At 49.7% G+C, this 21,584-nt stretch overlaps 8 protein-coding genes across 8 annotated transcripts; 4 read left to right on the top strand and 4 right to left on the bottom strand.

The window, feature by feature from the left end:
• Positions 1-684: 684 nt before the first annotated feature.
• FTJAE_13145 (negative acting factor) lies at positions 685-2,798 on the top strand (the record flags this gene model as incomplete). The annotated part of the gene is made up of 2 exons (XM_037346258.1): positions 685-744; positions 864-2,798. 2 exons carry the CDS (start codon positions 685-687, stop codon positions 2,796-2,798), a joined length of 1,995 nt encoding a protein of 664 aa, XP_037199801.1.
• A 261-nt stretch (positions 2,799-3,059) lies between these two features.
• On the bottom strand, positions 3,060-4,908 carry FTJAE_13146 (peptidyl-prolyl cis-trans isomerase-like 2; the record flags this gene model as incomplete). The annotated part of the gene is made up of 3 exons (XM_037346259.1): positions 3,060-3,574; positions 3,629-4,829; positions 4,882-4,908. 3 exons carry the CDS (start codon positions 4,906-4,908, stop codon positions 3,060-3,062), a joined length of 1,743 nt encoding a protein of 580 aa, XP_037199802.1.
• Positions 4,909-5,576: 668 nt separating this feature from the next.
• FTJAE_13147 (PTM1-member of the major facilitator superfamily) lies at positions 5,577-7,513 on the top strand (the record flags this gene model as incomplete). The annotated part of the gene is made up of 7 exons (XM_037346260.1): positions 5,577-5,648; positions 5,702-5,735; positions 5,788-5,954; positions 6,012-6,375; positions 6,436-6,510; positions 6,558-6,800; positions 6,852-7,513. The coding sequence occupies 7 exons, from the start codon at positions 5,577-5,579 to the stop codon at positions 7,511-7,513; spliced, it is 1,617 nt and encodes a 538-aa protein (XP_037199803.1).
• Positions 7,514-7,847: 334 nt separating this feature from the next.
• Positions 7,848-9,571, bottom strand: FTJAE_13148 (DUF185 domain protein; the record flags this gene model as incomplete). Its single annotated transcript, XM_037346261.1, has 4 exons — positions 7,848-8,710; positions 8,761-8,965; positions 9,018-9,287; positions 9,341-9,571. 4 exons carry the CDS (start codon positions 9,569-9,571, stop codon positions 7,848-7,850), a joined length of 1,569 nt encoding a protein of 522 aa, XP_037199804.1.
• Positions 9,572-9,954: 383 nt separating this feature from the next.
• FTJAE_13149 (CMGC CDK kinase) lies at positions 9,955-11,383 on the top strand (the record flags this gene model as incomplete). Its single annotated transcript, XM_037346262.1, has 2 exons — positions 9,955-10,475; positions 10,534-11,383. 2 exons carry the CDS (start codon positions 9,955-9,957, stop codon positions 11,381-11,383), a joined length of 1,371 nt encoding a protein of 456 aa, XP_037199805.1.
• Positions 11,384-11,932: 549 nt separating this feature from the next.
• On the bottom strand, positions 11,933-12,771 carry FTJAE_13150 (uncharacterized protein; the record flags this gene model as incomplete). The annotated part of the gene is made up of 2 exons (XM_037346264.1): positions 11,933-12,585; positions 12,642-12,771. 2 exons carry the CDS (start codon positions 12,769-12,771, stop codon positions 11,933-11,935), a joined length of 783 nt encoding a protein of 260 aa, XP_037199806.1.
• A 2,243-nt stretch (positions 12,772-15,014) lies between these two features.
• Positions 15,015-16,587, top strand: FTJAE_13151 (RNA binding Nrd1; the record flags this gene model as incomplete). Its single annotated transcript, XM_037346265.1, has 7 exons — positions 15,015-15,052; positions 15,117-15,126; positions 15,240-15,327; positions 15,388-15,440; positions 15,489-15,986; positions 16,037-16,290; positions 16,362-16,587. The coding sequence occupies 7 exons, from the start codon at positions 15,015-15,017 to the stop codon at positions 16,585-16,587; spliced, it is 1,167 nt and encodes a 388-aa protein (XP_037199807.1).
• A 2,015-nt stretch (positions 16,588-18,602) lies between these two features.
• Positions 18,603-21,148, bottom strand: FTJAE_13152 (mRNA decapping complex subunit 2; the record flags this gene model as incomplete). The annotated part of the gene is made up of 2 exons (XM_037346266.1): positions 18,603-21,061; positions 21,118-21,148. 2 exons carry the CDS (start codon positions 21,146-21,148, stop codon positions 18,603-18,605), a joined length of 2,490 nt encoding a protein of 829 aa, XP_037199808.1.
• Between the last annotated feature and the right edge of the window lie 436 nt (positions 21,149-21,584).

Genomic DNA, 21,584 nt, shown 5'->3' on the forward strand with positions numbered 1-21,584 from the left:
CGCCTGCCCACCCAATCTGCAGCTAACAAGTTGCATCACGTCCAATCCAATCCAAAGGAAGGAAGGAAGAGATCCAATCATTCCGCATACAACCCTTATTCCTCCTTCCGTGGTTGCATATGCGCATGGATCCTTACCTTATGGCTCGACCTACCTTGCTCCCTACCAAAGATACTTTTCCCTCTCACATCTAAATTAATCTTTGGCCATAGATCCTTGTTTCTTCAATTCCGTTCCTTTGGTCCCGCCCCGAGATAATTATTCTGCTCTTCTCGTTTCTGATATCGACTCCCGTCTTTACGGAGTGATGACTTACGATTTACGAATTACGATAATCCAGACCAGGGCAATTCACAGATATTGACGTACTTCGGGGACAATCCATCATAGGTATCACACAAACACTCCGCACTTCCCGGGTCCCTAGCCGCCTCTGTCGATCCCCGCCAACAGTTACCGTCACCCCTTGGAACCTATCTTAAGCCAAGAGCTTCTTGGACGACCTCCTCCATACACACGGTCTTTTCGACCTTGCTGTGATAGCTCTCTCACTAATAGGTGCCCATCATGTCATGACTGCCATAGCGTCATCCCTTTTTGACCTCACATTCTCTTATCTTGACTTGACAAGTCTGGGATTCTGATCACGAGGCCGTGCGCCTTGCCTCTTTTATACAAGCCATCATGGTATATTGCGGGAAGCCCTCTGGTGGCTGCTCCACCTGCCGCCGTCGCAAGATTCGGGTGAGTTGGTCCATCACCGCAATCCATATGAGTTCTGGCAAATATCCATGGCCTCCCGGTCGCCGTCATCTCAGCCTGTTTCCCAGTGCTCTTACTGACATGTGAATATCAAAATCAAGTGTGACCAAAAGGAGCCGGCATGCACGCAATGCGAGAAGAAGAACCAGCCATGCCCTGGCTATCGCAATCTCGTCGATCTAATGTTTAGAGATGAAAGCTCCCATGTTATCAAGAAAGCGGTCAAGACACGGGCTCGATCTAGTCAAGCACAAAAGAGTCCCGTTAACCAGGAGCTCGCCTCGGCCTCAACATCTCCCCCACCATCGGTTGTGACTATCAAGTCACCACCAACATTCGATATTGACCCGAGATCTAGTGCAGCCCCTGCCCCTGCCACCAAGACAGAGAAATCGAACAAGGTCAAGGCCAGACGTGCTCGGAAATCTAACACTCGATGCCGCGCGCCTGTTCTTTCCGCCTTGATTAACGACTGGAGCCGGTCTCCATCGGAAACCTCTCATGAAAGCCCGAGTGACGCCAGCGATGTCATTGGTCTAAGTGAACCAACTGAAGGCCGCGATCACTTGGATGACGCTCTGTCACCCGAACTACAAGACAAGGGCACTGCCTTTTTCTTCTCTCGTTACGTTGCAGCCGACAGAGGCTCTTATCAAAACTATGCTTTCATTTACGATGTATGGAAACCTCCGGACTCGGCACAGGCTCAAGTTGATCCAGTCACTGTCAGTATGACAGCTGTCGGACTTGCAGGATGCTCACAGGTTTTCCGATCCCCAGATCTTATGACACGGGCACAAGAAAGCTATGCTATCGCCCTCGGATTGACGCACCGTGCACTTCGCGACCCAATCGAAGTCGTAAAAGACACAACCATGCTCGCCGTCTTGATACTCGGCACTTTCGAGTTTGTTTCGGGATATAGCTCTCATACGATGCGTGCCTGGCAAGACCACGTCAACGGAGCTGCTGCCCTGGCAAACATCAGAGGTGCTGCCCAGTTTCGAAGCAAAGCTGGTGCTCGCATGTTTCTTATGCTTTGCCATACAGTTCTTATAAGCTGCATACAGAGCGGCCTACCTATGCCACAAACACTAATAGACCTTCGACACGAGATTCCTCCTTCTGAAGAACTCGGAGGACCTGACTTTCATGTGGCATACCCCATATACAAAGCACTACAGGTGCGCTACGATATCAACACGAGAAAACTAGTCGACCTTGATGATGCTGTCGCCGCCATATCAAATGTTGAGGAGGAATTCTCATCGATACTGTCCGGACTGCCAGAATCTTGGAAGTACCATCGCGTACAGCTGACGCAACCGGACCCTCGAGTATCAGGACAAATATGCCACGTTTATGCTGGACTTCTTCAATCCACCACTTGGAATATGGTGCGCGGAATAAGGATGATGCTGCTGGAAACGCTCGTCGAGCAGCTTTGCGCTGCTGCGGGTTCGACTGACCGCACTGTACTATCAGACAATCATTTCCAGTTACTTGCCAAATCTCTTAAAGTGTTGGATATGCTAGGACAATCAATTGCAGCCAGTGTTCCCCAGCATCTCGGAGTTGTCAGTATCCGGGACATCAACAACAAGAAGGACCAAGGGCACATGGTTTCGATTGCAGCCAAGAAACAAGCATGCCGTGTTATATCGTCGCCATTTGCGCAAGACTCACGAGTCGGCCCGGGAGAGGATACCTCCAGCAGCGGTGGTAGTCCGGTGCTATTTGATCCAACGCAGTCGACGCCTCACACCGACGATGCCACTCGTTTCATGAGCCTTGCGTCGGCAAATAATACTATCATCTGGCCATTGTACATGCTCGGTATGTCATCGGCATGTTCCTCAGAAACAAAGCAATATGCCATCGAGGGCCTGCAAGCTATCCACAGAGAAACTGGTCTGGAGCAAGCGCGTGTGGTTGCGGGACTATTACAGGAGAAGGATAACCCCCTAACTCTCAGCCCATCACTTCTTAGTAAGCTTCCCACGGTTGACGCAAACGCTTTACCGTCAACAGTCTAATCCATCTGCACGCCCACCCGACTTGAGTGTGCGATATTTGGATTCACTTCCCATTACTTTTCACCATTCGATCGGTCATCAAATTGAGACATATGGCGACAAGTTGTATGTCATGGTTGTAATACCAACGGGCTTTTCCCAATTCTTAGCATGATTTTTGTTGGATGAGACGAGATGTAGAGTGCACATACCCAGCACCTTTTGGATGGATTACCGACGCATTGCAGCCTAGCACGGACAAAATGCTTCCCGTTGCCTAATTTACCAACTGTCAAAGTTTCCAAAACCACCCCCCTTGATCTTCTTACGTGCTGGTTCCTCCCACGTGTCGACGTCCTCAATATCAGCCTCGTTGGTCGTCGTTGTTGTGTTCTGCTGAGTTGCGGTCTTTAGGTATTTGCCAACGCTCTCACCGGCTCCTGTGCTCTCGACAGTGCCGTCATTCCGTATTCGTTTGCCGGTCCATGTTGTCTTGTCATCGTCTGTGCCACCTTGTAACCGAATCTTCTCCTGTTCCTTGGTATGACGCTCGTTTTCCTGTTTCTGTTTCTGAAACTCGGCGAAAGGATCGTGAAAGATAACGATGTCTTTGATAACAATCTTGTTGAGGGGTCGGTTAGACCCATCAGTAGGTACATCCTCCATCTTGGAAAGAACATTGAGATTCTCGACAACCTTTCCAAAGACTGTGTGCTTGCGGTCAAGGTGTGGCGTGGGCTTGTACGCAATAAAGAACTGACTTGAGTTTGTATTCTTGCCCTTGTTGGCCATAGAGACTAGTGACAAGAGGTTAGCGAGGACTATATCGTACTTATGAAAGGGTCACTAACTCGTTCCACGGGCATTGTGTGACATTGGACCATCGAACTCATCATCGAAATACTTTCCCCATATGCTCTGCCCGCCTCGGCCCGTGCCTGATGGATCACCGCCCTGAATCATAAAGTTTGGAATGTTTCGATGAAAGGCTACACCCTTGTAGTAGCCAGTCTGTGCTAACCTGATGAAATTCCACACAGCCTTGGGTGCAAACTCAGGATACAGCTCGATTGTTATGTCGCCCAGATTTGTTTCTATTCTGGCATACCCGGTTGTCTTGACTCGCTTGGGCTTTAGCATATACTCCTCATCCGTCAGCAGAGCTCTCTCGCCGCTCGTCTCAGGTGTCAGTCCGGTGCTGGTGAAACTAGCTGCGGCTTTGCCCGTGGTGTACGCTGCCGAGTTAGCAGCCAGGTTCTTGTCCTTGATCATAGAGTGGCGGACAACATTATTGGCAGCAGCAGGCTTGGTGAGGGCAGTCGAGCTGCGGTTGATATCACCGCCTTGCTCACGAGCCTTGCGCGCCTTCTCCACAGCGGCTTTCGCACGTGAAACCTTGTCGCCCATGCTTCCTAATGCACTGGAGTTGATATTGCCAGAATTGCGCTCATCCTCCTGTTCCTTGGTCAATTGCGCCTGCTCGCCATCCTTCAGATACTTGAACTGATCCAGGTTGCGACTGGCCGCATTCTGGGGATCCTGGAGTGTAATTAGGTCGGCGCGAGTAAACTCTTCATCATCGACGAGGTCGCGCCAGGATTTGGCCTTGATATTCATACGCTCGACCGTATCCCAGGCGAAGACATTGGCGTAGTTCCCATGACGAATGGCAACAATATGTGTGTTGTCGGTGAAGACTTTGTAGGTGACGGGATCGATCAAGTCGCCTTTTCCGTCGCTCAAGCCCGCGCCAAGAGAGTCTGATTCTGAATTCCGAGCAAAGTTAAGACGTATCAGATCCTTTTTTTGCAGAGGCTCGCCAGTGACGGGGTTCTGGTTGGGGTGCTTGTCAAGCCAGGCGCCGATGACCTCAACGTCGAAGATTGTTCCATCGGGGGTGCAGACAGGGTTCTTGAAGGGTTGGAGACTAGCTGCGCAAAAGTTAAAGGGAAGACGGCGAAATGATGCGCTGGCGTTTTGATTGCGAGAAGACGCGCCTGCGCCAACACTTGGTGAGAAGGCATCGGCTGAGGACCACTCTGAGTGTGTAATCTGGAGTCATTGAGTCACTGGAATATGGTTTTGGTTAGACGGGGAGACCTACATAGAGCTTGTCTGTTCCTTTACCCATTGTTGCGCTGATTCAACGTAAACTCGGGGGAGAAAAAAAGAAGCTATGATGATGAAGATGGAATTTATTTCACAGTCGCATTCATGGACTAACTAATAGGTACGTTAAGACTTAACTTAAGGTACATATGATGCGCCGCCACGCTAGGCTGTAGGCACCTTAGCATCTAAGATGGTGCCTGAGACGAGCTGGGGCTTATCGCTATCGTGGACCATTGAGTCAATGGGAAAACAGGGGCCCTTGGCTTCTCCTGCCGCTGGTGCTGACCTGGCATCACCGGCGGCCAATTACGTATACACGTTGGCTACTCCCTTGAATCTGTAACTAACTCGTCACTTATTAATTAACTCGAGGCATCTTCTTTCAAACCTCGATCTAACTACTGAATCGAATTTGATTCATCAATTACTGTATCGTCCAACAACTCTGCAAAATATTGATCATCCTCGAGTCGATAAGGACGACGCCAGAAAGGACTCTCGACAGGCTCGATATGCTCCATAAATTCAGAAGCTCCCGCGCCACCACTTAAACGTTGCTCAAGCTCCCTTTGGTCTCGCACGTTCGTTCTCTCGTCTTGAACTTCGGCCTTCTTGAATTCAACGCCGTCTCCACGTATCTCGCCGTAACACACCGAAGCTCCCGCCGCGACCACCGACGTAATAATCATGAGGTTCCTAACGGGACTGCTCGTGTTGGGCATGTCCCTTTGGACAACCCAAGCTTATGAGATTGGACTGGTACGGGCGGCCTCCGTTCGGATCGCAATCATGCTAACGTCTCTGTCATCTAGAGCGAGAAGGAAGGCTATCAAGAATACTGCACCGGTAGGTCATGCCTCCAACGTGCAATGCGACTCTTGGATCTAACATGTTCCAGGCATGTACAGCAAGACCTCATGGGGTGGACCCGTTGACCCATTCATCCTCGTCAAGTTCCTCAACACCAGCAACTCCGATGTAAAGGATCCAATTGCGAGTCTGGTGATATTCGAGTGGAAGGACCGAAACCTCGTTGGAATCCCCGATCCGAATACTCCCGGCAACGTAAGTGCTCGCGATGCCATATACATGCCACACACGCACTCTTCTGACACATGATAGCGACTTGGCGTCTGCGGTGACGATTTCGTCAAGCAAGGTTACTGTAACAAGACCGATATTGGCAAATTCATCCTGCATCCCGACGTCGACAAGAAGTCTTCGAGCGTGGTCCTCACAAAGGCTGTCCACCTCAACAATGCGGCTCCAATCAATTATGCTATCAAGAAGACTGGTTACTACTGCGTTCTTACAGATGTGGTAAACACAAACAAGTACGACCTAGTAGTCGAATATCGCAACGCTTACGGCGAACTGGAGGCGACACAGATCCCCAAGTTGCCCTTCTATGGTGGCATGAGTATCTTGTATGCTCTGCTTGCTGCCTACTGGGGTTTCTTGTACTATCAGCACAGGCATGATATCTGTAAGCAGAAACCTCGTATACGCCGCTTCAACCAATTGCATGCATACTGACTTTACTCAGTGGCTGTGCAGAACTACATCACGGCCATTCTCGTTTTCCTAGTGGTGGAAATGCTCATAACATGGGGGTTCTATGGTTTGTCTCTCCCTTGCTTTACTTTACCCGCCCTAACTCGAGTATAGAATACCAGAACCGCCATGGCTCCAATGTTGGCGCAAAGGTATTCCTTACCATTGTTGGAATTCTTAACGCTGGCCGAAACTCGTTCTCGTTCTTCTTGCTGCTCATTGTCTGTATGGGCTATGGTGTTGTGAAGCACACCCTCGGTAGGGCCATGATCAGGGTGCGATGGCTTGCAGCGGCTCACTTCCTGTTCGGACTGGTTTACTCACTGACTTTCCTCTCCATCACCCCTGAGACAGCTGGTAAGATCTCTATGATGAACTGTTTCATTGGCCGTGTCTGACTGAATACAGGCCCATTTGTGCTTCTCATCGTCCTACCTCTGGCGGGTACATTGACTGCCTTCTATGTCTGGACACTCAACTCACTCAACTGGACACTCAAGGATCTCCGCGAGCGAAAGCAGCACGCGAAGGAAGCCATGTACCGAAAGCTCTGGTGGGCCATCCTCATCAGTGTCATGGTCATCTTTGGTTTCTTCTTCTTCAACAGCTTCACCTTTGCCTCAGCCAGCGATCCCGACTTTGTTCCTTTCCACTGGAAGACACGATGGTTCATCCTCGATGGCTGGCTGAACGTTGTCTACTTTGCTGACGTCGCATGGATCGCCTACCTTTGGCGTCCTACTTCCAACAACCGCCGCTTTGCCATGAGTGATGAGATTGCTCAAGATGACGATGGCAACTTTGACCTTGGCGATATCGGTGTTCCAGGAGAAGACTCGGATGACGAGGACGTCGAAGTGGGCAAGACTCGCAACGACTCGAGTAACGCCAATGGCCTCTCCTTCTCAAGCGCGTCACAGAGCAGCGCTCAACCACCCAGAAACAACACTCGGACCGCTCCTCGTGAGTCACTAGAGAATGAGACCATTTTTGCTATAGGCGAGGATGGCGACAAATTTTCGGACGATGGAAGTGACGAGGAGGACGCAAAGCTTGTGAAAACGAAGTAAGAGGAGGATAGGATGGCAATGGACTTACGCTGAATCTGCATGCGATCAAAGTTTGGCGCATCCTTTTTGTGTAATCGTAGGGTTGTCGGAGGGATCAAATCTTACTGATGAATGAACTGAACTGAGTTTTCGATTAAGCAACGTTTCCTTACGTGGGCAGTGAGTGATGCGTGTAGTATATGGGCTTTTGGGTTTGGTTGGGATAGATCAGAGTTGTTGTATAAGGATACAATGGCTTGATCAATTTACATACTGTTACAAAATCGTTCAGGCTTTCTTCTCCTAGAGCACCGTGATGGATGTAGTACAGCGGCTGGGCAATGTCTGTGTAATATTAACCCAAGACATCACCACCAAACCCAACTGGTCTTCTTCGGCCGTCATTCTCAGGCAGGATAGCCAATGCCTTGTACAGTTTCCCCATGCCGTCAGGGCCCTTATCAACAAGGCGCTTCCAGGCTCCGTCGATCTTATCAGCAGTCTCCTTGTCGACGCCCGGCGCCTTGGTTAACTGCTCAGCACGCTCTCGGATGCCCATCAACTCAAGAAAGTCACCCTGGTTGACTGGTCCATGGACTTCGACGCCTTCACTCGCTGACATGGCCACTTCAGCAATGGCGGTGAAATCGACATCTGCACTCAAGTCGACCAGACCAGGCGCAGAAAAGGGATTCACTCGCTTGTGGTGGCGGATACCGCGAAGGGAGTTGATAGGGATGGTATCTGACGTTCCGTAGTCAAGAATAAGGGCAGCACCGCTAGGCTTAGTCTTGGGATACTGTTGAGAACCGCCGATACGAGTTGCAAAGTCCGTAGCGAAGATGGAGGCATCTGGACACACTTCGATGACGGAATTGGGCATATTCTTGAGTTTGCGGTACCTTGTTGAGGTCTCAGGGAGGAAACGAGAGTGGCGAGTAGGCGCGGATGAAAGTGTTAGCTGAAATTCAGGAGGTGGCTCATCTTGCTGTGATTTCGGTGTCCCAAGTTGAGCATGGGTGACGCCCGGCGGTGTTGGCGAGACCATCATTTCTCGCCATTCCATGGCGGGGTTGGTGTTATCGGGTGGTGGCTGAGCAGGCGAGGTTGGTGAAGATGCCTTTGGTTGGGGAGGAGGAGCAGAAGCGGATTGGAAGCTGTGAATAGGGAGGGCATCAAAGAACTCATGAGCGATTATGAAGGGCATCTTGTCAGCTTCTGTGTACTGCCGTTAGCCAGACCCCTGATACTATGTGAGCTCTGCCTACCAATTGGAATAGACTTGATAGTATCGGTCCAGACAATCTGCTTGCCGTTGTACTTGCTGGGGCTATGAAAACCAGACTTTGAGTCTGATGATGGCGCATCCGGGCCGCAAAGGAGTTGCTTCTGAGCGTTTCTCAGTTCGCGGCTGGCTTCAACCATGTATACAGCATCGATGCTATTAGCCATCGCAGGAAATCGTTGAATGGTCTATAATTCAAGTTAGTGAATCTTTCAAGCTCAAGCAATGAATGTCACATACTCGAAGCATATCATCCATAAGAGTACCTCGACCAGGCCCAACCTCGATGAGTTGGACGCCCTGCTTGGGACGACCTTGGCTGATCCATTCAGCGATGAACCATATACCGATGAGTTCACCAAAGATTTGTGAAATCTCTGGCGATGTGACGAAATCTCCTTTTGTGCCAAACTGATCCCGACCTTGACCAATGGCCCCAGTGTAGTAGCCTCCGATGTCTCCAGTCAAGCACATGCGCATGTAACTGGCCAAAGGAACAGGTCCGGTTGTCTATGAAGAATGGTCAGTATAAGCAAGATGAACTCCCAGCGGGTTTCACTCACTGATATAGCAGCAAAGAGCTGCTTGGCTAATGGAGTTGACCACTGTCTCTCACTCTCCTTGTGGTCCTCCTTCTTGAATATCTCATCAATATCTGTGGCATTTTGATATTGGCGAAGAGTGGATGAGAAGCTCCGGCGAACACGAGGGTTGAACAAGGTTGGCCGTGGTATACACCGGCCACTGTTGAGTTTCAGTCTCGCAAAAGCCTTCGAGCCTAGTGACCTAAACATTCTGAGCTTGTCTTTTGTGAGCGAGAGCAATTGAATTAGCTACAGAATAAATCAGCTGGCGATGCTTTCACTTTCATGTACCTAAGCTGTAGTAGTAAAACAAGTGACGATGCTTTTCTGGAGTCGAAGCTTACCTACCTAGTAGGTAAGGTAAGGTAAGGTAGGTACAGACATCAAGGTAAGTATTTACTGATAAGATAAGAAACTTGTCTATCCATCTATAGGTAACTTGGACGTTCCTCCCCGCAACACCAATTCGTTCCACACATAAACAACAAGCCACTCTTAGACAGCATCGATTTCGTGACTTTGGAAGTTTTTGAGTTTCGGTCCCTGGTTTATAGATTGGTTACAGAAGCCACGCGCAGTCTCTCACGGCCGCTATGTCCAGCAAGTCTCGATGGGCCGACACCGAAGAAGACGCCCGTATCGACGGCAAACTCAAGGAAGAGAAGCGACGCAAGAAGGCAGAAAAGGCTCGAAAGATTGAACAAGAGAAGAAAGCACAAGAAGATGCACAGCAAAAGGCACTCCAACTCGACGATGACCGGCCCTCGAAGCGACGTAGGATCACTCCCGAACCAGGCGCAAACCAACAGGACAAGACACCTCCAGCGAAGCTATTGCGGTTTCCAGCGGGCACCTGGGGGAAGTGCAGAAGCGTCGAGAATTACGAGAAGCTAAACGATATCGAGGAGGGGACTTATGGCTGGGTTGCGCGGGCGACAAACAAAGCTACGGGAAAGGTTGTCGCGCTCAAGAGGTTGAAGCTGGAACCTCAAGATCGAAACGGCCTCCCCGTCACAGGCCTGCGCGAAATACAAATACTGAAGGATTGCCAACACCGGAATATCGTCACCATGGAAGAAGTGGTTGTAGGGGACGACGTATCACGGCCAGATAAGTAAGCACGCGACACTTGGTTGGTGTAGAAGACCAGGTACAGCTAACAGACAGTTCAGCTCCTTATTCCTCGTCCTTGAATTCGTCGAACACGACCTAAAATCCATTCTTGATGATATGCCTGAGCCGTTTCTCTCTTCCGAAGTAAAGCGCCTCCTATTACAGCTTACATCAGGCATCGCATATCTCCATGACAACTGGATTCTACATCGCGACCTCAAAACCTCTAATCTCCTCCTTAACAACCGTGGCCAGTTGAAAATTGCCGACTTTGGCATGGCCCGCTATGTTGGCGATCCTCCCCCGAAACTCACACAACTCGTCGTCACCCTCTGGTACCGGGCTCCGGAACTACTACTTGGCGCAAAGACATACGGTGCGGCCGTAGACATGTGGAGCGTGGGCTGTATCTTTGGCGAGCTGATAACCCGGGAGCCTCTTCTTCAGGGCAAGAATGAAGTCGATCAAGTCTCGCGCACCTTCGAGCTCTGCGGCGTTCCCACTGAAGAGACTTGGCCTGGGTTTCGTCGTCTCCCCAATGCACGCTCGTTACGACTTCCTAAGACACAAGTTGCTACCGGATCTGTCATTCGCGCTCGCTTTCCTGGCCTCACTACCGCAGGCGCCAATCTGCTAGGTTGTCTCCTATCACTTGACCCCGAAAGAAGACCATCGGCGAGTGAGATGCTCCAGCACGAGTACTTCCGACAGGACCCAAAGCCCAAACCAGAGAGCATGTTCCCAACGTTCCCTAGTAAGGCGAACCAGGAACGGCGAAGGCGTGCAGAGCCTCATGCGCCTGTGCGCGGTGGACAGGCTGCATCACTGGGCGATGCTGACCTCAGTGGCATTTTTCAGGGGCGCGATAAAGAAGAAAGGGGGGCAGGGTTTCAGTTGCGTATGGTCTAAGTTTATGTGCACCCAAGGTTTGCGCCAAACCCAACGTTATTCCTGGGAGGCGATAGAAGCCATCAACGTTTATCACGATAAGTGGAAATAGACTCGAAGCACGCATGTAACTGATCCTCTAGGCGGGCTAAGCTTATTATGGGGTTCAACGCATGTGAGAACCTTAATAGACGACCAGAGATACAAGATTCAAGACAGGGGTTATGATTATCTGAAGACAAACTCGCCGTAATCGGTAACCAAGGACCGATGAGATTAATATGTATATAGTAGATAATATCATTAAATGATTTCAACTCATTTCGGCCACCTGATTGATTCATCATAAGCATCCAAACTGGGGTTCTCCCCGTCCTTGCGATGTGACTTCACCAGAGCGACATCTGTCTGTCAACGCCCTCACTGAACTATGAAATATCCTGATGAAAATGAAACAATAAACAATTTTTCTCCGTCTGATGCTTGCCTGTCCATAACACCCCCAATGAAAACTCCAAAGATCAGTTGCAAAAAAAAGATAAAAATTAGAAATGGCACTGGATGCTTTGACTAGTTGTTGCAGATATCACAGTTCCACTGGGGATAGGGTGTGTAGGCCGCAGGTGTGTACATGCCAAACTGAAAGGTCTTCTCAACTTGCAGGTAGCCAGGAGAAGGCAGGTCGGTAATGGCCGAGTCAGAATCCTTGATTACGAGAGTGTACATGCCGACCACGAGAGGAGCATCGGGGTCGTTGGCCTGCTTGCTGGTGTCCCAGACGAAGGTAGGGTTGGTCGCAAAAGTCATGTTGGCAGTGAGAGTGTATGTCTCGCCTGCGGAAGACTGGCTGACGAGGACGTCGATGGCGGTTGGTGTGCCCTCAAGTGAGGTGTAGTTCCAGCCAAAGGTGGCGTAATCGCCAATCTTGAAGAGAGGTGTGGGAACATACATGGTATCGGGAAGTGTCATGCTCACACCACCGGGCTGGACATCCGCAGAAAAGGTGGTGCGCTTGGGCGCAGATGTTCCAGTTTTGGTGCCAGACTTCTTCTTGCCTGTCTCGGTAGCGGTCTTTGTGTTGTCTGCAGTTCCGGTCTCAGTCCCTGTCTCGACTTTGGCGGTGTTCAAGTTGGTCTGTTTGGCGCTATTCTTTCGGGTGCTCGAAGCCTCTCCATCGTCGGTCTTGTCTTGACGAGCCTTGATAACGCCGGTCTCCTGTGGCACTATGAGAAGTCAGTAAAAGGGGTTGTTTGTGGGTGGGTGAGAAGAGACAGCGTACTGGCTTCATGTGCAACGCGTCGGACAACGACTGAATCGGCAGGAGGAAACCAGTTAGGCCATGCTGCCGCTAGAGGGGCAACAGAGGAAAGGCAGACAGCCAGCTGAAGGAGGTTCGAGGCGGGACGCATGATGGGATCTTTGGCGGGTTTGAGAGCGAAAGGGGGGTCGAGCGAGATAAAGTCAGGGCGGCCACAGTGGTTGGTTGTGGTTAGCGATGAACCGATGAGTGAGTCCCGAGTGTCGATGCTGATGTTGTTGATATTGATTGATTATATTCCAAGAGATGGATAGATCGTTTGTACGTAGACTTGAAGATGCCAAGCGTGTCCAAATCGACGAGCGAACCAAGGGTGAAGCGTATAGCGAAGGTAGAGAAGTAGCAAAAGGCGAGAAACAACAAAAGGTCGATGAAACGATGGCTACGACGATCTGCTGCTAGTCTCAAAAACGCTGGAATTGATCGATCTCAAAGATAAGGTAACGAACGAGAGTCAGAAGCGAGAGGTGGACAAGACAAGAAATCAACAGAGCAGAAAAAAGAGGAATCAGAACAGGGGAAAGCGTTGGCGTTATGTTGGTTTTGGGTTGGCCCAGCAGGAGGAGCAAGGGGTTGGCCTTTTAGTGGTAGTTGGCACATGCTAACCTCACTAGGAGAGGTACGTAGGTACCTACACCAGATTGACTTTAAAGTCAAAACAGCGACTCCTTCAACTCCTTTTCCATTGGTGTAAGGTAGCCGTTGGATTTTTGTTAGTGGACGCTTGTACTGTACCTCTCAGCTGCTGCAACGGTGGCGTTGTACAAAAGTGTTTACACAGCCTTCCCCGAGGCCCGGATTATTGGGTCTCTTCTACCCGTGGTCAGACAAGGAAGTCAGTCATCTCGTGTTGACTGACGATCTGGATCCTTGTGTTTCTCTTGATGTATCATCCCTGTACATAGAGAGGTAAAATCGGGTGCAGTATTTCTAGATACCTGCTTCGAATAAACAACATGATAATGGCACATACGCGTCTACTCTCCTATAAAGTTTAGAGCGTCGCTTATTAGGGTGAAAGATGAAATCGGATTGGAGAACTCGTAATAGGAAAAGTCAACCATGGAAAGAGGGAGAATGCATCACATGATCTCGTGTTTGTCACTCTGCTTCACCTAAAAATAACCTCCTAGCCCTTGTTGATTCCCCGCCACCCGTCCCTGTTCGGACTCCCCTAAGCTCCCGCTATTCTCGGCAATCATGCACTAAACATGGTACATGGCTCCATCAGCAGATTCTTGCAAGTCCTTGACGGTTGTGTCAACGGACGGGTCATGCATGCCATTGGTGTCGTGAAGAGCCGTGAACTATTCTGCTCGTGCTATTTGCTGATCTCACCTTTTTTTATACTGAAAAGACTCTTCTGTCGATTGCCTTCCACCAATCAAGCCTCGTTCAGCCTCATCCATAAGACTAACGTTAGTAAACTGTCTAACTTGACGATGGCGTCTCAAAATAAAGTGCCCGTTCCGTCTTGGTACCCGTTATTTTGTTACCAGGCGTTTGCCGCCGCCCTGTTTATGTATTGTTAACTCCCGATCAATGCAACATCTCCGTGTCACGTGGACCCATCTTCCACAACATCAAGACAGAGCGTGCGTTTGCCAGCGACGTTTGTAGAATAACAAGGGCTGCCTGCAGACTCAAGTATCCCTCTAACGGCCTGTTCCATTGAGAACCGTTTGGTTACATAACGCCCATGTGCTGTTTCTGGATGCTTTCCTTCTCTTGCTCCTTGTGTGATGACTTACTCGAAATGTCCCTCTTTAATGCAAGCCATATATATATGCACTCGCTTTCTCGGTGACTCAAGGTCACGTCGAGGAGAGATGGTATTACCTCGTCACTCTTTCAATTCAGGTCCATCTTCGATACTGCAATATTCTTACAGCCAGTAACTTATGTTACTGTCAAAGTCTCGACTCAAAAATAATCAAGACCATAAAAGGTATTCAATCATATATGATATTCATTAACCTGCATGCGAATAGGCGAATCAAACCCCTCCAATATCGCCAATGTTTGCCTTTTTCAAGTTCAAGCCAGTCAACGGCCAGCGGGAGGCTCGCAGCCGCACGTGAATCAGACCCGTTGGTTCGCCCTGCCCTTTGGGAGATCCAACCTAGGTACTTACCTAGGTACCTTATCCAATGGTGACTGCCTGTCCAATCTTCCAATACTCGAGCTCGGCCTGAGGAGAAAGTGCTCTGATAGCTGGGAGCTCTTTCCACCAAACCCTTATATAATATATTGCTTTCACCAACCACTTTCAGATTTTCTCCTCTTCATCCGTATCAGAATCAAGATCAGCTCTTGAGCCAGCGAACTATCAACATGAACATGAATACGAGAATGAGCATGAACAACACGCAGTAAGCAAGAATTACTATATTTCATTTGGGTAGCAAAACGCCACTTATACTCACTCATTCGCAGGAAACAAGATGTATGACCCCCTTCCTGCTTATTGGAAAGCCCTTCGTACTCAGCAAAGAACTACCAAAAATCCCGTGAATCGCAAGTCGTGCAAACTCTTCATCGGACTAACACTGGTTCAAGGGCCTCGAGATGCCAGTGAGCGACCCCCAAGGCGTGTACGTGCCTCAAGAGGAATACCAGAGCCTCCTTGCTATTGCCCACCAGTATGGTATGTAATGAATAGCAACACAGCCTATACTGGTAATCTCTGACAATTGCCTGTGATCAGTCTACCTACGTCAGAATCTCATCGCACAAGGGCTGAACGAAGCAACTGTGGATGTACGTTTCCAGCTGCCATCCGTCTACCAACCTCTAAACTTTCTGTAGTCTCTCTGCCATCAGAAGCCAGCTGGAGATGCGCCGCCCTATGCCCCTGAGCAGTTTGAACCATCGCAACCGGCAACATTCACTTGCAAAGAACAAACATCTACTTTCCCAGTTCAATCGAATACCGCTTCGGGATGTCCTACTGAAGATCAAGGGTTTCGGCTGAACGGGAGTTGGCAGCCTAATGCGTCGTATCGATCCTCAACCTATCCGGGTGGCTCGATCAACCACAAACGGCCTGTGTATTTCCAGGACAACAAAATACCAGAGATTAAGGAATGGTTTGAGCGCTCTGCGCAGAGGTCAGTCCTGCTCCTCAATGTACCTGATGGCGTCACACATGGGGATGTTGCTGCGGTTATTCGAGGAGGTCCCGTACTGGAGATCTTTCTTCGAAGTAAAGATAACACTGCCACGGTCTCCTTTTTGCACGAGGCTGATGCCTGTGCTTTTATTGAGAACTGTCGTGCAGCCGGTTTGTACATCAAAGACCGGAAGGTAAGTACGTTTGCGAAAGGAGCCGGCCTCGTTCTCATACGCTATCGCAGATACATACAAAATGGTCTGACTACCAGTTCACCCTCAGTGGCCAAGTTGCCCACCATATTCGCAAGGGTGGCTCTCGTAACTTCGTCATCCGCAAGAGGGACCCCAACCTTACTACTCAGGCTATCCGCGATGATCTGGAACACATTCACAATCTTCATGTGATCAGCATCGAGTTTGAGAAGGACAGCTGTTTCATCAGCACCAATGCGGTCCACGGTGCTATCTATGCTCGAACTTGCCTTCAGAGCCGAGTGTAAGTTAGGCTCTGTCTCATGTTGAAGACCAGTCAGTTGTCCAGGCAGTGCTAATTGGCGACTTATCCAGAGAGTACAGAGCCTCTCGTATTGAATGGTATGCCGATGAGTGTGCGCAGCCATTTCAGAGAATATCGTCTGCATTTCACGCTCCCGTCCCTGATGTGAAGCCGCAGAGAAGTGACATTCCCGCCCATCCATCACGCAAGGACCTCATGGGAAACCGTTTCCAGCTGTTGGATCTTTCTGATAGTGAGGGAAGTAATGGGGATGATTCATCTGACGACTCTTTTTGAGTTACTTGAGGGCAAACCTTCTTCGATTCTTCGATCCAGTATGATCAGGAGATCAATTTGCTGTGGCGCTAATGGTCTGTTTATTTGTGTAGTTTTCGCTTCAATCATCTGTGAAGGAGAGGTCTAATCATGGGACATACGGTGGGGTTTTCTTGGCTGTATATTTCGGATTATTTCAGATTATAAGTTAGGTATTGACTCCGCGATTGCTTACCGAAAGCAATTTCCTCAACGTCAACCCTCAGGCAGATTGGTATTGGGAGTTCTAGACGGGGACGGGAACATCACAATGGATGTATGGTTGTGAGACGACATCAATCTAATACAAGGAAAGATTAATACGATATGCCATGTTGAAACGTTGAATAGCCTGACTGTGAAATTAGCTCTTCGACTGTGCAGCGGCTCAAATGCCAGAATGGGCCTTTCCCTTGTCCACATCACCACAACCGCGATCCATAGATGAGTTAGAACAATTCAACATGTAAAACATACAAGATTTTATTATCTCCAATACGGATCGAGGATGAGGACCGATCTGATGCGCAAAGGTCTGTGGGGATCGTATCCGTCTTGGTTGTCGAACACGGCCATGGTATACAACACGCACTTATGCGCTGGTTTCGAGTTCTTAATTCATGTAGCTCTCGCGGCTCCTCTAACTCATCAAGATATGCCGCCAGGTTCAATAGTTTTGTTACCAAGTAGATACCTATCCAGGAGTGGTCCACTTTGTGTTTGTTATCAAGTCTTCAGGGACAAGATGACCAAATCGCAGCATTATAGACGCAGAGTCGCATTATAAAATTCCAAATCGACATAGCAATGATAATGGTGATCCACATAAAAAGATTTTTTTTATTTTTTTTTAAAAAAAAAAATGCGCGCGGATGACGTTCATCTTTGGTAGGTCGATCGAGCCTCAGTTCTGTCCGGACGATCAGGTTCTTGTCGCTCATGCCACTAAGCACTGCTTTAACCACTTGACCAGTCCATCGAATTCCGTCGTTGTTGAAATCATGAAGAGAGTTTATAGCTAATAAAGGTCTACAGGTTTCATAGGCTCTGGTTGGTTATTTCATGGCGCATGAGTGATGATAGGTAGTTGTTGGCCGCTGGCTCGCACTGCCAGGCAAGTGCCAGATATAATAGACGGGCTCCCAGCAACAGCAATCAGGGTTAAGCTCTACAGTCTTGAGTAATCGTTTAATATGTTGCTGTTCTTTTGTGAAGACTGACTTGTAACTGTCGTGGACCCTATTTACCCCTGAAATCAGATGTCTTCCCTATGAAAACCAGGACTTCTACTGTCCCATTTTGATCATCTTCACGTGTCTGTCTAATAAAGAGACAGTATATCAATTCCTAAAATAAGCGATTCGCTGTGGTTAGCGAGCCCTTAAGTATCTACATGTCAGAGGCATGGCGACTTTGCATTTGTGAGATTTGACTCCATGTCAGAGTGCTCTAGAGCCAAACCCAACCCGATAGAAAAGCGGCCTGAGATGCCACATGCACCGGAAAATGTCTCAAGTGCCTCTACGTGGCTAAAGAGGAGGAAGTCTCAACAAGTTCTCAACGGAGTAGTTGGAGGCTTGATTCTACCTTATTCAACGTACTTAGGTAGCAGCGGGGTTGTCGACCAAAGCATCCCCCACGGCTGCTTCTGGTATTCAATACTGCTCGTGCATATACACATACGGTCCGGGGTCATAAGAGAATATCAAGGAGCACATCAAGATCCATCGATCAAATCAGCAAGGTCTCCTCATGAGTCTTCTAAGGATGCGAATGAGCAGTCGCCCACACGGCATGAATCATCACCATAAACATCACAAGTCAGATAACAGTTCAGGTCAAACAAAGTGACTATAATGATCGCTTAGTAAGTAATTGGATACCACGCTAGCTCATTGTTTGCCAAACCTGTAGATCCCACACAAGGCTCCATTGCGATGCTCCCCGATTCCTATAATTAACAAGTAGTACAATGAAAACACTTCTCCACAGGTCCCTTAATGATTAGCATTCTTGGTGACAGACTGTAAGTAGTCTAGCAAAAACGTGCGTTCGGCTGGCGAGATGGGCGTCTGACTACCGCGACGAGAGGGCGGGCCGGCAGGGTCTTCCGCTCCAGAGGCCAGGGAAGCAAGACGAGACCTGGGCGTTCCTGCAATGACCTCCTTGCCCTTAGCTGCCTCCAGACTAGCAGGGGATGGCTGCTTGCCAAAGAGTGACAGCAGTTCTCTCTTCTGAGCGGGGCCAGACTCGCGACGACGATTCATAGCAGGGAATGCTTGTGCAATGCTGGGGCTAACACCAGCACCTGCAGGCTGCAAGTGGCTAGACAATCCACTTGGCGAGGCAAGTGAAGTCTGAGGAGATGCGGATGCTCCACCGATGCCAAATAATTGTTCGCCTTGGCCTCGCTGAAGAATACGGATAGGCTGCGTAGGTTGCGAGGCAGCTGGTGCTTGTGCTTGGGCACCATATTGTTGCGAATAATCCGCTCTTCCTTGAGATCCAGGTGTACCGGTTTGAGTAGGTCGATGGTGTAGTGATAGGCCATCCATTGACGGGAGCGGGTTAGGATCAGCCCGGGCTTGTTGGGGAATGTTGGCCCTGAAATTGTCCCCGCCGACTGAACGCAGAAGTTCACTCATCATACTGCCAGGAGCAGGCTGGGATCCTTGCGCAGGAGGCTGATTCTGGTCATCCTTACGAAACATGCCTAACAGAGCAGAACGGTGATTGTCGCCAGGAGGCCCAACCTTTGAGCCTGGCAGCTCCTTAGGACTTGGCCCCGAGCGATCTTGGCCTCCCACAGCGCCGGCCGCATGAGGGACTTGTTGAGGAATATGTTGCGCTTGTGCTCCGCCTAGGTTACTATACACAGGCCCCTGGCTCTGTGCCGGGAAGCCAGGAGGGAACGGAACTTGTTGAGGCTTCTGTTGTACCTGTGCGGCTGTATTGCCGCCCTTGAAGGCATTCAGGAGGGCCATGGACTGGCCGTTCAAAACTTGTGGTCTCGGCTGGCCAGGGCCATTGAGAGATTGCTGAGGCATCTGGCCAGGGTGGCCATATTGCGCTTGCTGCTGAGTTAGGAACTGGCCGGGCACAGGGTTATGAGTGGGTTGATTAACGTCCTGGAATACACTCCTGTTGAAAACAGCTCTTTCCACCTGGGGGGGCAGTGGTTGGGGATGCACCAGCGGAGCCTGGTTGCTCTTATACTGACCCTCCTGGATGGAGTATTGCTGACTGTATAGCTGAGGATTGCCAACCTGCTGTCCAAGTCCCATACCCCAGTGGGCGCCTTGATTGGGCGCGTACGGGAATGGGGGCGGTGGCTGCTGAGTATTTGTGGATTGCATCTGGTGAAGATTATGATGATGCGGTGTATGAGGTTCAGGAGCGTTGGTAACTGTGTGATCAAGAGGAGTCTGAGGATAGTGAGCTCCAGCTTGCGGTATAGCGCTGGCAGGACCGCCTTTGGCTTGGAGGATAGAAAGTAGTGCACTTCCTTTATCCTGCTGAGCAGGCACCGAGGCAGAAACACCTTGCAATCCTTGAGTGGGAGGTTGCACCTTCAACAATCGCTGTAGCTCCTGTGTCGCACCCGCAAGCGTCTCTATCGCCGGGCCTTGATCCGTAGTTTCGGCGCCAGTATCGTTCCATGCTTCGTCCTCGTATTGGGCTTCGCTGATAGGTCCATAACCTTGCGAGCTGTTTGCCGCTCTCCTTGCTTCGATCTTCTTCTGCGCCATAACCCATTTCTTGAGCGGCACCAAGAACGGTGCCACCATATAAAACTTGTTGGCATTAGGCGCAGTGTTGGCATCGCTCCCTTGGCCATTCTTGCGGCGGAAGGCTGGTAGCTCCGATAGTTTGTACCACTGGATTTTACTAATCTCTTTCCTTGTCTTGGGTTCAAATACAGTGTTCATTGGAACATCTCGAAAGACGTAAAGCCTCATATGCTGTTCGCGCATCGAGATTTCAATGTACTTTGGCTTATGTTCAGTGGGCACCAGGCCAGCGGCTCGAAGGTCCAAGCCGGTCTCTTCATATACCTCACGAACTGCACAATCCAGATCATCTTCGTCCTTGTTGATCTTTCCTCGTGGGAAACTCCAGTTGGCTCCCTTCTTCCATCCTTTGACTAGGACTGTCGAATCCATGGCCTCGTTCAGCATGATAGCACCTCGTACAGGAACACGAGTCTTGTATTCCAAAAACTCCTCAAAAGCTTTGGTATGATTCTCGACAGAAAAGTTGGCCAATAAGGGACAATGCTGGAAAATTCGTAGACAAAAAGTTCGCAGTGTCATGGACGGCAGGGTCGGGTCAAGTGGACGGATGAAATCCTCGTAGAACCACTGAGCTTCTTCGACCTGGAAGCATATTCGTGCGACGGAGGAGAGATCCTCCTGGGGAAGGTTGATGATGAAGCGGACGCAGAGGTCATCCAGCCCTAGGTTGGTTGCGTTAGTCCTTGCTCGCAACCGCGCAGCACCCACCAACACATACAATCCTCTAACTGCATTTGCGATCCAGACATGATGGTGATGTTGGAACCGCACGGCTCATGCTATGGCAGAATGTAATAATATCCGGTTGTTGTTTTTCTCTTATGTTTGTTGACGCCTTTTCAAGACTTTGCAAGACGATAATGCGAACGGAGCTGCGAAGGCAAGCTGACCATGATTGAAGTGCGACAGCCAAGATAATGCAGAGGAACGACTGCGACAAGCGAAAAGACGCGAGCGGTGGTCGGAGAGGGAGATGAAAGCGAGGTCACTCGAGAAGCTATTGATAATAGAGAACGCTGTACGAAGTGGATGAACGTGAACGAGTCTCAGTAGAATGCAACGTCTCTTTGAGGACACGCGGGGTCGAGGCGGCAGTGCAAAGGCCGAGATGGTGGATTTCGGATCTGATTTGTTGTTGGTGTTGTAGTCAGGTTTGGACTGATAGCATTGGATTGGATTGGATCG

This window comes from Fusarium tjaetaba (assembly GCF_013396195.1).
Source record: "Fusarium tjaetaba strain NRRL 66243 chromosome Unknown NRRL66243_c0000390, whole genome shotgun sequence".
Classification (NCBI taxonomy): domain Eukaryota; kingdom Fungi; phylum Ascomycota; class Sordariomycetes; order Hypocreales; family Nectriaceae; genus Fusarium; species Fusarium tjaetaba.